The sequence below is a fragment of the Chinchilla lanigera genome, unplaced genomic scaffold (assembly GCF_000276665.1).
Source record: "Chinchilla lanigera isolate Chin_1 unplaced genomic scaffold, ChiLan1.0 scaffold00007, whole genome shotgun sequence".
Classification (NCBI taxonomy): Eukaryota; Metazoa; Chordata; class Mammalia; order Rodentia; family Chinchillidae; genus Chinchilla; species Chinchilla lanigera.
In genome coordinates this window covers 35,657,728-35,675,134 of record NW_004955408.1, presented here as the reverse complement: position 1 = coordinate 35,675,134, position 17,407 = coordinate 35,657,728, and the positions used below count along the sequence as shown (strand labels likewise).

The 17,407-nt window shown below is 35.5% G+C and overlaps 1 protein-coding gene across 2 annotated transcripts in view; it reads right to left on the bottom strand.

Moving 5' to 3' along the window:
- Ap3s1 (adaptor-related protein complex 3, sigma 1 subunit) overlaps window positions 1-17,407 on the bottom strand; it is a 59,559-nt gene that overhangs the window by 5,486 nt on the left and 36,666 nt on the right. The window contains exons 4-6 of one of the 2 annotated variants that reach the window (XM_005376530.2): window positions 16,786-16,857; window positions 4,229-4,336; window positions 1,134-1,174 (exon numbers count right to left, since the gene is read on the bottom strand). In XM_005376530.2, the coding sequence (XP_005376587.1) occupies window positions 1,139-1,174; window positions 4,229-4,336; window positions 16,786-16,857 (216 nt within the window). In that variant the 3' untranslated portion in view covers window positions 1,134-1,138. The remainder of the gene's footprint in view (window positions 1-1,133; window positions 1,175-4,228; window positions 4,337-16,785; window positions 16,858-17,407) is intronic. The other variant, XM_005376529.2, reaches the window with a different exon arrangement.

The window sequence follows — 17,407 nt, the reverse complement described above, 5'->3', positions numbered from 1 at the left end:
AAAAAGAATTCTGCAAAATAGTAGGCTGTATTATGCCAAGAGTACCTTCATGTCACTTACATTTATGGTCTCTATATATGTATTTTTTTTTTCCCTTCACAGGAGTCAAATTTTCTCCTAGAAAATTTTGATTGGAACCTTACAATCATTTTTACTCTTTTCTAAGGGGGCACTGTTAAATAAAAAACTACTTATCACAATCTATGTGGAATTTTTCAAAAAAGAATTCACTCCATTAACTTATGGTGTGAAAAATATGTACAGAAAAAGTGAAAAAAGTTTTATAAAGCTAGAGACCTATTAAAAACACTTGCAATATTTGCCAATATTCTTTACCACCACACTATTCAGGTTTTACAGTATGTGACTGATTCTGATTATGACATATTTAGATGTCAGAGGTTTGCTACAGTAGAAATCCATTAAATTTTGGTCAATATATTTAATTTATTTTCAGAGAATTTAATTCAAGTTTTAGATTCTGATCTTCTATCTTGTTGGTCATTATTAATACACACCTGCAGGTCAAAACTGTAAACACAATTCTGTTAAGACTTTGGAACTGAAAACCATTTTGAGGTGGTGAGTGCGCTATTAAGTCATTACTCTAAGTCTTTCCTACCCCCCATTTTGTACACAGAACTCTACAGGTTCAGCTTTTAGTTTTTAAATTCACAGATTCCAAGACCCAGTAGGTGATTTTATGTTAGAATTCTAATTTAGAGACAGAAAATAAAATCTGGAGATGGAGAGTTAAATTAGGACTGGTTCTGCTACATCATGCTCAAAATAAACTAAGTTTTATACACAAAGCATATTGTCATTTGTACAATTTGTCAGTTAAAATGACAATTTTTTTAAAAAAAGAACGAACAAAAATTTAAACTTTCCTTTTACAATGCAGGCAGACAAAACAGAACAAACATGACATCAATGATATACTACTAAAATACACTAAGTCCAATAAAAGATGAAAAAACTACAGGAGGAGCTAGAATGAAAAATAGGCTACAGGGACTATATGGGTTCATTAACACAAAGAATTTTTGAGTCTGGCCTAGATAATTAATTGCCTTTGACATCATTTTGCTTTCCCTTTGTTAAAGTACATTTTTTCTCGAAGTCAGCAATACCTTGTCTACCTGTCCTGTCTGGGAGACTGAAAGATAAAGGTCTGTAAGAGAGAAGAATGGAAAGAGCTAAAAAGATCAGGATGTTCAGAAAGAGGACTGACTTTTAAAAGTAGTGACTGAATTCAGACCCATTTACCCATCTTAAAAATAACATGAAATATGTAAAAGCTAATGACTCTCCCCAGGCCCACCCCTCTACCTCCACCCTCCTCCCCCAGAATCTTTATTTTTAGGCAGATTCATGGATGCATCTTAAAATTTCCCCCCAATCCCACCATCTTCCAGCTCAAGCCCCCCTCTCCCAAGATCCCATGCTATAGTAAATCACTTTTTCTATCCAAACAGACTGGAAGAAAATACATTCGGAGCACAACTTTCTTTCTCCTTTCTTTGAGGATCTGGTAGATTTTTGCTTGCCTCTATCTAGGTGCTGAATTAACTGGTCGCTTTCTTCCGTCTCTGAAAACATACTGCCTTTAACGCAATACAATAAAATCTGTGATTTCTGACAGGCACCTAGATGAATCCATGTATTTTAAAAGCTGTATCTTAATTATATTCAGACTGATGTTTTAAAAAAATAAATGCTACTCCTAAAGTATTGCTTATATGATAAAAATAATCAGTTCATGAATAATGATATTTAGGATTTTGTTTTTCTTAAGCTTTTACTTTATAATGTCAACAAATTTAGTAAGAGATTACTAAATTTATATCTTGCTCTCAAATAATTGTGGATTAGTCTATAAAGTCAGATTTTTAGGAGATTTGACTAGTAACATGGAAATGAAAAGCATATGAAAAGTTTTGACACTTTTAAAAGTGTTTGGAATAAACTGGGAGTGGTGGCATATGCCTGTAAACCCAGCACTCAGGAGGCTGAGGCAAGAGGATCGTTGCAAGTTCAAGACCAGCCTGTGCTACAAAGTGAGCTCAAGGCCAGTCGACACCCTGTCTCAAAAAAACAAAACCAAACAAAAAAAAAAAAACCCAAAGTGTTTGGAATAAAGATGGTCGACTTCTAAACATACTTAAAATATGTGATAATTTCTGAAAAATGACACAAAATCAATATAATTTTCAAGACTATTCCTTAAAATATGAACAGAACTAACTGGGTTCACTTTGACTCAAAATCCTATTTCATAATTAAAACATTATAATAAAATATATACAGAAACATCTGAAAACCTAATTTTGTGGTTTATCCCCAATCCGATTAAAACATATCTTTTTGTAAGGTTCAGGGAAAAAAAACTGATTTGGTAACAGATAACAACTGATCATATGTTTAAAGATGATCAGTGGGTGAGCAATAGAAGTTTCACCAGTATTCTAGAGTATTTAAATAATACTGTTTCTGTAAAAAGAGTTCTTAATGTTTAGTAATTTTAGAACTACTGTATTCAATTAAAAATATGAACACTGCATTTTACAGGTTGCCTGCTTCCTTCTTTTTTTTTTTTTATAACAGAGTCTCCTTATGCAGCCCAGACCAACCTTGAATTCTTGACTGCTTCAGCATCCTAAGCACTGGGATTACAAGTGTCACCATGCCCAGCTTACTCTTCTTTATAGATAAGAAAATCTGTCACATTAACAGTTTTACTGGACATTCAAAAAGCAAGTATTCATAATGCACTTGTTACAGACCCTTCATAACTTCTGTAAACATTGTATACAGCACACTAAGGAGCAAAAGGAAAAAGGACACCACCAAAGGAAGGAGTCAAGGACCTGGAAATGTGAAAACTGCGAACAACTGGTCGATATAGTTTCACTGATAATGGTACAAATTCACAAATGATCCATTTTAGACTTACTATTAATGGATTATGTCACTATACCTTGGCATTTAAAATCTATAACCATAAAATCTTAATATATTTAAAGTTATTTTAACACTTTAACAAAAGTTTTCTCTAGTAACCTACTTTGTTTTCCCTTTTCAAAAATCAGTATTTTAAAAAATAATATAGAACATAAAAACATACAGTATAGTTACTTAAAACAGTCCTACATTTAAGCTCTTCATCACCATTACAAGGCTCTCTAGAGAAACCAATAGGATTAGGAAACTGCGATATGGGAAATCTTTTTATAGAAAGTTTCTAACCCTCCAGTTTCAGGTGTGTCTGTCCTTATGTATTTCCTTCAATTCAAATAAGCACAGAAATGTCAAACTGATCCTCTAAAATACCAACATGATAAAAAAATTTGAGAACTCTCCTGTAGTAAATTAATGCTACAGTATTAATATTTTACTTTTTTATAGTATTATTTTCTTTAAAACAACCAAACATGTGAGTTCATGCTATAACTGTGAATGTTTTTCCAATCTGAGTTATGAGCATAAATAACAAATATAACAATATCCTCAAATAAGGACAGCAATGAGTGAGTTATCAAGAGAATTCTCCTTTTTAAATTCTGCTATGATAGTAAGAAACCACCATAATAATGTCAATTTAAGTGGTTCAGTCCAGTTCTTGTCTCAGGAGTCATTAAAACTTTAAAGGAGCATTTACACGATACTAAAATGTTTTAGTGTCCTTACTCACCCATTCTAACACTAAATCTAACACTATAAAGTTAGTGAAGTATAAAAACAAAATCTTTTCCCTTAGAATGTAATAAAATAACAAATATATGTATTAATGTACAAAATAGGTGACTCAACTAACTTGTGAATGACCATAGGGATGACCCAGAATTAAAAGATGGAGGAGATACTGAATTTCTCTTTTCAATATACACTAAGACTTACTAAGCACTGTTGTAACTTAAATATTACTCCCCCAATAAGAATTTCAGTTTTTCTCCCTTCCCTTTTCCTGAAACAAAACATGGAACTGTGTTTATTACCCAGTGTAGTGACAGTTGTGGTTAAAAGCACACATAAAGCTTTTTGGTGGATAATACTCACAGGACATTTAACATACTAAAATGTGTATATTTCATCTTTTAAAACTAAGTAAGCAATACCAGCTGTACCTAGAGGGCAATACTGAATGACAAACAGTGTGAGATACAATCATGCATTATTTATAACCATGCTTAGAACCTTCTATAACTAAAGCATTTTCTATTCTTACCTCAGATTTCTCCAGTTTATTTTGTGCATCAATTTGTGTAACAATTTCATTCATATTGGTCTCCAATACCATTCCCCCCATCACCATTTCTGCAAGAATATTGTGAACCTAAAGGAAAAAATAATATAAACATACAAAGAAAAATTCAGGGCAAAAGGTTCACGTTTCTGTAGTTTTTGTTTTATACACTGCTGTTTTAAGTATGAAGAGTAAAAATAATTTGGAGTGAAGGGTCATAATTCACTTTCATCATTACTGTGAAGCTGTAGGAAGTTATGTGACCTCTTTAAGCCTTATTTTAATGGGCTGAAAAAACACAGATATGAACAGTAACTTCTTCATAGGACTGTTGAAAGATCAAATGATGCAATTCATGAAAATAACCAAAAAAAAGTAATTGATAAACATTAACAAAAGTAATTTCTCCTTTATCTATAATGTTACTTTCTAAGGTGCCAATTACTTGCACTCACCTCTGGTCTTAATATGTTAAATGGAAAATTGCAGCAATAAACAACCTCTAAGTTTTAAATTGCATGCTGATGAAATTTTGGGTAACCAATTCTACTCTGTTAAGGATGTAAACCATGTTTACATGTTTAGTGTATCCACACTGTATACGCTACTTGCCTGATAACATAAGGACTCGATGATCCAGGATCACCCAAAGTGAATGCGCCTTCTGACATACAGTCAAAAGGTCAACAGTAGCCTAATGCTACATCATAAGACCTACTTCATTCACCTGAATTCTTCTCACCGTTTCAACACTGTATGATTTCACATCATCAGACAAGAATAAGTACAATAAGGAATTTTGAAAAAGAACCAGATTACATTCATGTAATTTTTATTACAGTGTATTGTTACAGGTGTATTATTTTACTATTATTGTTGTTAACCTCTTACTGTGGCTTATTTAAAAATTAAACTTTATCACAGGTACATATGTATACGCAAAAATATAGGCTAAGTAAGGTTTGCTGCTATAGTTTCAATCTGCAGTGTCCCTCAAAGGTCCATGTGTCAAAGGCATGGTTGTTAGCCTGAGGTGCGACTTTTGGGCATACTGGAAGGCAGCTGAATCAGAGGGCCTGTCTCTGAAGGGAATACTGGGATCTCAGTCCTTTTTATCATGCTCTTTGATTCCTGGCTACCATGAAGTGAACAGGTCTCCTCTATCATACACCTGTGCCATGGTGTACTGTGCTATTACAAGCCAAATAAATAGGACCAAGTGACCATGGACAGATATTTCTAAAATTATCAGCCAAAATAAACCTTTCTTCTCTTTAAGTTAATTATCTCAGGTATTCTGTCAGTGATGGAAAGCTAACAGGTACTAGCTATAGTGTCAGACATCCATTAAGGGGTTGTTATGGTTTGTGTCTGCACGTCCCCCCAAAGCTTCATGCAGTCATGGGGCGCACTTCTAGAGTTTATGAATGATCCATGGTCCAATGCTGGGATTATGGGTGTGAGTGCTACACCCACCCTGGGGCCGGGAGCCTGCATACAATATAAGAGAAGGAAAGAAGCTTGTTCTGGCTGTTCCTCTCTTTTGCTCTTGTTGCTTTTTCTGTTTTCCACCTATAGGAACTGTTACCCTCTGCCATGTGCCACCCTGCCTTGGAGCCAGCTGAGTATGGACTGAAACCTCCACAAACTGTAAGATAAATAAACCTTTCCTTTCCTAATTTTGAGCATCAGGTATTTTGTCTCAGCAACAAGAGAAAAGTAACCAAGACAGGGGTCTTGTAATAAAGGGAATTATTGTACTAGAGAACTACTGTACCATTTTTATTTGTTGTTTTTTTTTTTTTTTGGTTTTTCTCCGGTACCGGGAACCGAACTCACGACCTTGCGCTTGCCAGGCAGGCGCTTTTGCTGCTGAGCTAAATCCCCAGCCCCTGTACCATTTTTATCGTAACATCAAAACAACATGTCAAGTTTAAAACTCAAAAATAATCTATAGGGGCTTTCTGTATCAGATTCTTAGTCAACAACTGACAGGTTGCAATTTTAAACTTACAGAAGCAACGTGGCACTATTAACAGACTCTAGATAGTAAAAATGAATTCTCTTTTGGGTACTTTAGTAGTGCTTTTCCCCAAACTCTGTATATATGTAATACTCATATATGTATCTTTTGTTTTAAAGGGAAAAAACCCAAAATTTCAAAACAACAGAATAGTAACAATGGTAAATAATTATGTACTGTTATATTTCCTCAGAGAACAAGATATAAGCATTTAATTGTCCATACAGTATTAGCACAAACCTTTCCAATGAACTAGAAGAAATTAGTACTCTCTCTCTCTCTCTCTCTCTCTCTCTCTCTCTCTATATATATATATATATATATATATATATATATACTTTTTACTTTTCCCTTCTTTTCTCCATTCCCCCATCCCATCCATTTCTCTTTCCTTTTGAAGTTCCTTCTCATTTTACAGTATCTGTTGTACATTTTGGATCTTATTTACCCTTTAAAATTTTCATACTTAGGAGGCAATATGATGTTTACAATGTGCATCTGGTTTATTTCACTTAAGAGTATTTTCTTGAGTTGCATCCATTTACCTGTAAGTCTCTAGTTTACTCTTTATGGCTGAATAGCACTCCATCATATGAAAATACATCTTTTTTATCCATTCCTTGGTGGATGGACACTTGGGTTGTTTCCAAGATCTACCTATTACAAATTGTGCTGCTATAAACATGGATGCATGTATCACTGTGGTATAATGTTTTTAATTCTTCTAGGAAGATACCGAGATGGGGAACAGCTGGGTCAAATGGGATCTCCGATCCTGGTTTTCTGAGGAATCTCCACATTGATTTCCACAGTGGTTGCACCAGTCGACACTCCCATCAACAGTGGAAACTAGTTCTTTTTTCTCCACAGCTCCTCCAGTATTTGTTATCAGTTGATTTCTTGATGATAGCCATTCTTTTTGGGGTGAGAAGGAATCTGTGTTCTAATTTGCATCTCTCAAATGACCAGTGATGTTAAATATTTTTTCATATATTTATTTGCTGTTGATATTTCTTCATCTGAGAAGTGTGTGTTCATCTCAGATGCCCATTTTTGGATTGGGTCTTTAAATCTGTGACGTCTGACTTTATTGAGTTCTTTATACATTCTCAATAGTAATCATTTGTCTGAGGAATAGCTGGTAAACATTTTTTTCTCACACTGTAGGTTGTCTCTTCACTCTCTTAGTATTTTCTCACACTGTAGGTTGTCTCTTCACTCTCTTAGTAGTTTCTCACACTGTAGGTTGTCTCTTCACTCTCTTAGTAGTTTCTTTTGCTGTGCAAACTCTTTTTAATAAGATGAGATCCCAATTGTTGATTCTTTGTGATAATTTCTATGTGACAGGGGTTTTACTCAGAAAGTCTTTGCCTATACCAGTATCTTCAAGAGTTTTACCTATTCTATCTTCCAGCAGATTTAATGATTCTGTTTTAACATTTAGATCTTTGAACCATTTTGAACTTTGGTACATATCTTTGGCATGTGCAGAGCCAGTTTTTTGAGCACCATTAAGGAGGGTACCTTTCTTCCTCTTTGTTTGGCACCTTTGTCAAATATAAGGTAGCTGAGTACATCTGGCATTCTCTCTGCATCTACTAATCTGTTCCATTAATCTCCAGGTTTGTTTTTTTGCCAGTGCCCTGCTTTGCCTTTGCTACCCAGAACTGCCTTTGTTATTCTAGGTCTCTTCTGGTTCCAAATGAATTTTAGGATTGTTTTCTCTAATTCTGTGAGATACACCACTGGAATTTTGATGGGAATTGCATTAAATCTGTATAACAGTTTTGGAGGTATGGTCATTTTCATTATATTGGTTCTTCTTACCCAAGAGCATCTTGTCATCTACCCAAGAGTATCCTGTTATCTGCAAACAATGATAATTTAACTTCTTCCTTTCCTATTATTATTCCTTTTATTACTTTCTATTGTCTAATTGTTCTGGCTAAAGTTTCAAGAACTATGCTGAATAAGAGTGGAGGCAGTGGACATCCTTGTCTTGTTCCTGATTTTAGAGAAAGTCTTCAGTTTTTGTCCATTTAGTATGATGCTGGCTGTTGGTTTTTCATAGATAGCTTTTATCAGACTGAGGAAAAAAACATCTATTCCAATTTTCTGTAGGATTTTTTTTTTTTTATCATGAATGAGCGCTAGACTTTGTCAAAAGCTTTTCCTACATCTATTGAGATGATCACACTATTTTTGTCCTTGGTTGTGTTAATATGGTGTATTATATTTATTGATTTACGTATCCTGAACCACCCCTGAATCCCTGGGATGAACCCCACTTGGTCATGGTATATAATCTCCTTGACGATGTGATGCATTCTGTCTGCCAGTATCTTATTGAGGATTTTTGCATCTATGTTCGTTAGGAAAACTGGCTTGTACTTCTCTTTCTTAGTGGAGTCCATCTGCGGTTTGGGTATCAGAATAATGCTTGCTTCAAGGAATGAATTTGGGAGTAGTGCTTCCCTTTCCATTTCATTAAAGAGTTTGACAAGTAGTGGTGTTAGGTCTTCTCTAAATCTGTTGTAGAATTCAGCAGTGAATCCAACAGGGCCTGGGCTTTTCTTTGCTGGGAAGTTTTTAATTACATCTTCTATTTCACTGACTGGTATTGGTTTATTTAGGATTTTTATATCTTCTTGATTCAATTTTGGTAATTCATATGTATGTATCTAGGAAACTTAATTTCTTCTGCATTTTCCATCTTATTAGAATACAAGTTCTCAAAGCAGGTACAGATGATCTTCTGGATTTCTGCAGGGTCCATTATGATGTCACCATTTTTATTCCTAATTTTGTGCGTTTTAGTCTTCTCTTTTTGATAAGATTGGATAAGAGTTTGTTGATTTTATTTAATCTTCCAAGCAACGAACTCATGTATTCACTGATTCTTTGTACTGTTTATTTAGTCTCCAATGTGTTAATTTCTGTTCTGATCTTTATAATTTTCTTCCTCATATGAGCTTTTGGCTTAGCCTGTGCTTTTTTTTCGAGAAGTCTGAGGTTTACAATGAAGTTGTTTATTTGTGCTTGCTCTGTTTTCCTGACATTGGTATTCACTGCCATACATTTCTCTTTTAGGACTGCTTTCATTATGTCCCTTAAGTCCTGGTACGCTGTACTGTAATTATCATTTAATTGTAGAAACAGTCTAATTTCTTCTTTAATTTCGTCTGTGACTCATTGGTTGTTCAGGAAGGTGCTATTTAATTTCCATGTTTATGAAGTTCTTGTGGGGTTTTCAGCCACTGGTTTCCAATTTTATTGCACTATGGTCTGATAATATGTATAGGATAATTTTGATTACTTCACATTTACTTATGCATGTTCTATGAGCTAGTATATGGTATATTTTGGAAAATGTCCTGTGTGCAGCTGAGAAGAATGTGTATTCTGATGTTGTGGGACTGGAACACTCTATAGATATCTACTAAATCCATTTGTTCAAAAGTCTGGCTCTGTTCAAATATATCACTATTGCTTTTTGTCTAGTTAACTTTTTATGACAGTGGGGTATTGAGATCCCCCAAAAGAATTGTATAGATGCTTATTTGATTTTTCACATCCTTTAATATTTGTTTTATATAGTTGGGTGCACTGGTATTTGCTGTATATGTGGTTGTTATCTCATCCTCTTGGACTGTTCCCTTTATAGCGATGTAGTGACCTTCTTTATCTCTCTTAATCAGCCTTGGCTTGAAATTCACTTTGTCTACAAATAGAATAGCTACCCTTGCTTTTTTTGTGGGTTCCTGTCACATGGAGTATTCTTTTCTATCATTTCACTTTAAGTGTATGAATTTGTTTTTTATTGAATGTGTTTCTTGTAGACAGCATACTGTTGGACCTTGCTTCTTGATCCACTCTGCCAGTCTGTGTCTTTGGTTGGTGGAGATCATTAACACTGATGGTTATAAATGATATGTACTGACATCCTTGTCACATTATGTTCCTGTTTATGGCCCCCCTCTATTTTTTTCCCTCCTTCTGTTTAACTGTTTCCCTTGCCCAGTGGATTACTTCTGTGGTGGTTCACAGTTTTAGTCCTTGTTATCTCCTTCTAGAACATCCTCCAAAACATTTTGGAGCAGTGGTTTGGTGGTCATCAGCTTCCTCAAGTGTTAGCCATGGAAGTATCTTATTTCTCCATCAGTTTTGAAAGATAGTTTTTCAGGGTACATCAATCTGGGTAAAGGTTGTTTTCCTTTAGAACTTGAAATACTTCACTCCAAGCTCTCCTTGACTTAAGGGTTTGTGTTGAGAAGTTAGCTATGATTCGGATGGACTTTCTTTTATAGGTGATTTGTTTCTTTTTCCTCACAGCTTTTAAGATTTTATTTTTGTGTTGAATTTCTCGAATCTTGACTACGCTGTGCCTGGTTGTAGAATTTTTGGATCAGGTTTAATTGGAGTTCTATATACCTCACTTTATCTGTATGTCAAATTGTTTTTTCTTACCTGGGAAATTTTCTGCCATGACATCTGTGAAGCTTTTTTTGTATGATTTGTGCTACCTCCTGCTTTTACATTGACTCCAATCAGTCAAGTTATTCCTCTTTGCCTCATCTAGCAGCTTCTGTATTGATTTCTCATGGTCCCCTGCTATTTTTAAGAAATCTTTCTTTTCACAAATCACTAACCACAAGCCTATCTTCTATGCTGAAATTCTGTTCTCACATTGGCTTAATCTGCTCTGAATACTTTCAATGGAATTTTTATTCTCCTGGATGTCTGCTCAAATCCGCCATATGGCTTCCAATTCTTTCCTATGCTGAGCATTCATGGCTTTCATAATTTTCTTAAGCTCCTCTATTTTTTTTTGTCTGTGTCTGCTCTAGAGTCACTAGCATGGTTTCCACTGTGGACACCATCTCTTCAGTTATCTAAGAAATTACTTCTGATTTTATATTTTCTAGAACCTCATTCAACTGTTTTGTTGTTACTACTTCAGAGGCCAGGTGTGTGGCTTTTGGACTGTCCCACCTCATTGCCCCCTGGGTTTGCCTTTGGTGGACTGGATGTCTGGAGTTGCATGTTGTTTAAGTGTCTTCACATTTTCATTTCTTTTTTTAGTTTAATTCCTCAGGGGATGTTTGTAAATTGTCTAGGTGCACTGCTTTATTGCTAGTATTTAGAATGCTTAGGAAATGACTTCTCCGAGTTCTCTTCCAGGTATAGCTGGTTTTGGGGTTTTGAGTCTGTTGCAAGATCCTACCTCTTCAATTTGCTGGAGATGAGAAGTTGCTGCCTGTTCGGCCCAGCCCCTGGTTCTCTGGTACTGTGTCACAGTATTTTCTGTGACCCTTAAGTCAATTTCAGTCTTGGAATAGCAGGAAGAACAGCTGTTTAAAACAATTATATCACTTTTGGCTCCAGGGGTACGAATGGCAATAGCATCAAACACAGCCTAGAGTATGAGAAACTGAACTAACCATTAATTTGTCACCTTTAACCCTATGAACTAGATTTGTGATTATATAACAAAATCTAAAACAAACCAGAAAATTGCATGCAGTGTACAAGTCCTTAATAGGTCAATTTTGCCTTCAGGGGTTAAAATTTAAAATGGATTAGGGAAAAAACAGAAAAGTACAAGAGGAGGAAGAGATCAGAGGTAAAGCTGGAGAACAAAGGAGGATCACACTAACTTTGGGAAAGTGGTGCAGAACAGTGGGGAGAGAGAAGAAAGAGCTAAGAAGAAGAACAGAATAGAACCACAACCACAAAGAGGCTAGAAACCACATTCACACTCATATAAAAACAAGATCAAACAATGAAGGAGAAAAAAATAAAGCACAAAAACAAAACCACTACCACAACAAAAAGAAAACGAGAGAGAGAAAAAGCAAAAAGAAAAAAGGTCCACTTTCAGGTTTGTCTCTTTTGTCACTGGTAGACAACTTTGGAGACAGAGTCCTGATCTGTGCTGATTTATCCTAGCAAGCCAGCAGTAGCTTACTGGTGGGGTAGTGGATAATCTCAGTGGGACTGCATCTTCTGGTGGAGACCACATTCATTTGGGCTGCAGCTGTCAGTGCACCTTCTGCAGGCCTGAGCCTAGCTGGGATCAACAGGTGGAGTCAGCAGCCACTCTGAGTTCTGAGTTCAACCCTCTCCATAATGTTCCTCGCCAATCACTCTCTCATGTGGGACAACGGAGCCCTCCACGCTCATAGCCATCCAGTGCAGTCCTTAATGTCCACTGCTCCCCTCCACTACTATGTCTCTCTGTGGAGGGGTCTGGGGCTGCCAATGGTCACTGTGTGTCTGCAGGTCTGAATCACTGCTCTCTCGCAGTGTATTGTGTCTTAGGGAGAAGGCACCACCAGCAATCTGCTTCTTCCTTTTTGAAGTTTCTCTCTTCACTCTCTCTGTAGGTTTCAATTCGTACCTCAGATGCTTCCTAGGTCCTGGAGACCCACTTCCCTCCTTGTCTTCTCCAAGTTACTATATTTCAGTGTCTGGATGGTGACTTTCACAGAGGCTTTTTCTCTGCTGCATACCACTCCACCATCTTGGTCTTCTCCAGTTGTATAACCACATATTTTTATCATAAATACATCTGATAATGACTAAAAATAATATTTGCTATTGGAGAATAAAACATATAACTAAAATTTTAAAAATAAAATATTTATGGACACAAATCAACAATTCAGAGCTGAAACAGGTTTTATAGGACAGTATACTCAGCTATAATTTAAGTAATGTGAAATTAAGAGGGTGACTTCAAATTAGTTGTTCAGATTACAACAATATGCAATATAACAACCATTGTTGAATTCCTACCATCTTGTTTAGTGAAGCACTGTATCATTTCTAATTTTTTTTAAAAACTTTTTATTCTTTCATTGTTTGATCAATCTTGCATTCTTATGTCTGGTAATCTGAGCAACTTCGTTGAAGATAATAATATGTCATATAATAACCATTGTTAATTTCTATCATCTTGTTCTGAAATCCTGTATCATTTTTATTGCTTTTGTGCTGTTTTGTTTTTGTCTTTCTTGTTATTTTTTTCTCTTTAAAATAAAAAAATGAAAAAAAAGTAGAGGCTGAAATTAGATATGAATACTGACTCTACTAGTTATTATTTATATGACTTTAAGCAGTTATAGTACCTAAGCCTGTTACCTACAAAACACAATAGTATACTATTTATAGAAATAATATAGGTGCCTCAGAGGATTAGCCTAGTAATTAAATGAATAATTTATGTAGGTGCTTAGCACAGTACCTATTAGGTATTTTAAGATAATTTTTAAGAAAAACTTTTTAAAGGTTAAATACATAACTATATCATTCAGTTTTCATTCTTTTATAAGATGTCATACAAATGCAATTTGTTTTTTCACGTGTTTTTACTAGAGCATGTTTGTAGTACATAATTACATTCATTGTGGGCAGTTGGTACATGTACATAACAGATCTTAATTCTTTTTCATTCCCCTTCCCTTTCCACTTAGCTCCATAATTCATGATTTAAAAACTAGTCTATAACCATACTTTTTCATTTTGGAAATGTTCAAATTTTGAAGAAAGATTTATAAAAATTATCTTTTCCCAGAAAGACAAAAATCAAACAAGAAGCTATGGCTCTTTTGAAAATTGGTGCTAAATAACATCACTTCCACTATCATTACTGCTACTAAATAGTGTTTTGTAATATCTGGATGCTGTACTGATGGTATATAACTTAATCCTCACAGTAACCTTTATTACAACTGAGAATAAACCCAGCTTACTCAAAATACATATAATAGTAACAAATTTATTCTCAAAGAAAAACAGCTCCTATGACATTGAATTCAAACCTGAGTGATCCAGTTCCTGTCAGTGAATGAACACAACTGATACAGCTAATTAATTTTAGTCATAATTTATAGAAATGTGATTAAAGGTCAAGTAAGTGATAAGACAATATAGTAAAATTACCTTATTATCACTAATATGAAGAGAAAAAGGTGTTCAGAAAGTCCACTGTCAGTGGATAGATACTCACTAAAACTTCTGTTTTGGAAATAGAAAGCCCCATCCCCCAAAACAAATTCTCATTAGAAAAGCTCCTAAAGCCACATTAACTTTCCCAGTTGCTTTGCTTAGGCTCTCTGTGGGTTCCCACTCTCCTTATCCCTATGTACACTGCACTTCTGCCTTTACAGAAACACCAACAAATATTTGGCACTTTTGTGTTACCTTATAGACAGTACTACCTTATAAATGCATTTACCACTTTCTTTACTTTTCATTCCTTCAATGTATTCCTTTTTCATCTCAGACCTCTGTCAACTTATCCACTTTAGAGTTTCTTTCATTGAGATTTTTTAGTGGTATTCTCTCACTGTTTCTTTGACAATGTGTTTTTATGTTTTTGAAAGCTATTTTGGTTGATTTTAGAATTACAGGTTGGCAGTTACTTTCTTTGAACACAGTGTCTTCGAATGCTGTTATTGCTACTGAGAAAACAGATGCCAATCTAACATCACACCATGAAGGTAATTTATCTTTTATTTTGGTTTTGGTTTTTTTTTTTTTGGTACCGGGAATTGAACTCAGGACCTTGTGCTTGCCAGGCAGGCACTTATGCCACTGAGCTATGTCCCCAACCCCTATCTTTTATTTCTAGATGGTTTTGAAAGCTCTGTTACTTAATTTTACTATCAATTATCTAGATGCAGACTTCTGTGTATTCTGCTGTGATTCTTTTATCTGCAGATTGGTATCATACTAATTCTGAGAAATTCTCAGATGTAGATGTTGAATGTCTCATTCTTTTCTCCTGAAACTAAGAATTCATTGCATCAACCCCATCTATCCTCCATGACTATAAAATATCTTTCGTATTTTTCATCCTATAGACAATGTGTTCTAATTTTAAATTTAAATTTCTATTTAAACCCATTCATTAAAAACACTAGTTTTTGTATTTTTTTCCTCTTCTAAAATTCTATCAAATTATTTTTTCAAATCATCTAAACCACTTTTATACTTTATCCAGTGAGATTTTTTATTAGGACTTTTATGTATACAGCAATCGCTCTCTCTTGTTCCTTTACTGGCACTGAACTTCCCATCAGCTTGTTGTGATGGTTCACACTGACTGTTAACTCGAGACGCCTACCGCGTTCATAAAGCACCCTGGGTGTACGTGGGGGATAGGTCTGGCACTGACTGGACGCAGGCTGGCAAACTGCAGGGGAAAGACCCACTCTGTCTGAGGACGGCACTGCCCAACAGGCCTGAAGCCTGGATGGCCTGAAGAGGGGAAGAAGGAAGACATTGGCTGTGTCTGAAAGCTCCCTTCTGCTTGTGTCTCTTGCTGCTGCCATCACCTGTGGACACCAGACTCGAATTTCTTCCGCCTTTCAATGTGGACGCATACCAAAACCGTCTGAGTAGCTCCTGGGCCTTCAAGCTTGGACTGGCACTTATGTAACCATAATTCCTCTTATTCCAACGTTTCCAGGTTCCTGCGCTGAGCAGCTACTGGCTTTCCATTATGTAAACAGCTACTGTGGACTATCTTACCTCCGATATTGTAAGCCTATCTAATAAATCCCCTAATTATACATAAAAGGAAGAACTATACAGTAAAAGTAATCAGGGCTCCTAGAAGGTATGGCTGATGACCTATTTGTAACAGGAAATGTGTGCACACACATAACGTTCTACTGCTTCTGTTCCTTTAACCCTGGCTCCTCTAACAGATGCCCCTACCATACTTTTCTAATGAAAATACTTACTTTAGCATGATGGTAGCCAGCTGTGTGTCTCAGCAGCTACAGTGGGGGACTTCAGGAAGCAATGTTTATGTTTACCCATTTGGCAGACAAACAGCAAGGTGTATGTACGTGTGTCAAAGTATCAACAGGTGAGTTTTAACTCACCTTACATGCCGTGTTAATTTTTCTGTATTTGTAACTTCGTTCTTAAGTATTTTCTTTCGATTTTTCTTATTGAACTAGCCAAATTCAGTACAGTATCACATGAAAATCTGCTTTTACAACTTTGGGAGGAGGTTGAAGTGAGTCATCAGGTGACTCGGCCACCGATGATGCCCTGGATAATGTAAGCCAGAGAAGTTGTGACACTGAGATGGAGCAAACGACAGAGGAGTACAGAATGAACACCTTCTTTTAGAGGAGGAAGAAAACAGTAATGTAAATAAATATTTGACTAGTCAAAATGCTACTAAATGGTCATGTATACCTGAATGATCCAATGTTAGAACTAGGTCAGAAAATACTGCCTTGCCGGGGTGAAACTGTTGAAAGAATGCCAACACTCATGTGAAAATAATTTATGAATTGAATAACAGAAGGAATAAAAATAGTATTATTCCTTAAGTCCACTTTTACTCTGACAACTACAAATAAATGTTTTGATGGGCTGGGGAGACTGCTCAGCAGCACAGCACCTGCCTGGCAAGTTCTGAGTTCAATTCCTGGTACCAAAAAAGAAAGTTCTGCTTATATACAAAACAGATTTGACAATGTAGAAACAGTACCTTGTCTACATGGAAAATTAAATCCAGTTCACAGACATTTTCAAAACATTTGTCTAATGTTTCCACAAATACCTGTGGAAAAAGAACAAAAAGGAAAAATACTTTTGAGAACTATGTAAATACATTCTAATTTATTATCCATAAGGCAGGCAATTCTTAACTGAGAACTAAAACTTTTCCATTTTTCAAAACTTACATTTTCCTTAAAACTAAAAACTATTACATGCAGAATGAGTGAAAAAAGGTAAGCTACTTTGCAATACATAGTATATAAACACATTTTTCTAAAAATTGGTATAACTAGCTGCAAGTTCCAGCACCATTACAGTGGTACCTCAATTCACCAACTTAATTCTTTCCAGGATTCTAGTCATACATCAAACTGAACATGAACCCAATCAAATTTCCCCATAAGGTCAACCAGTATTGAACCTAATCATTAAATTTGATTAGGTTCTCATCCAGTTCAGTTGCACCCAGAATCATGGTAAGAATTAAGTTTGTGAACTGAAGTACCACTATACTTGTATTTTTTAAGAAACTTAAAAACACTCAAATCATGCTCCTTATCTTCAGGGGTGTGTGTGTGGGGGGGTATGTGTGTACGGGTATTAGAAACTGT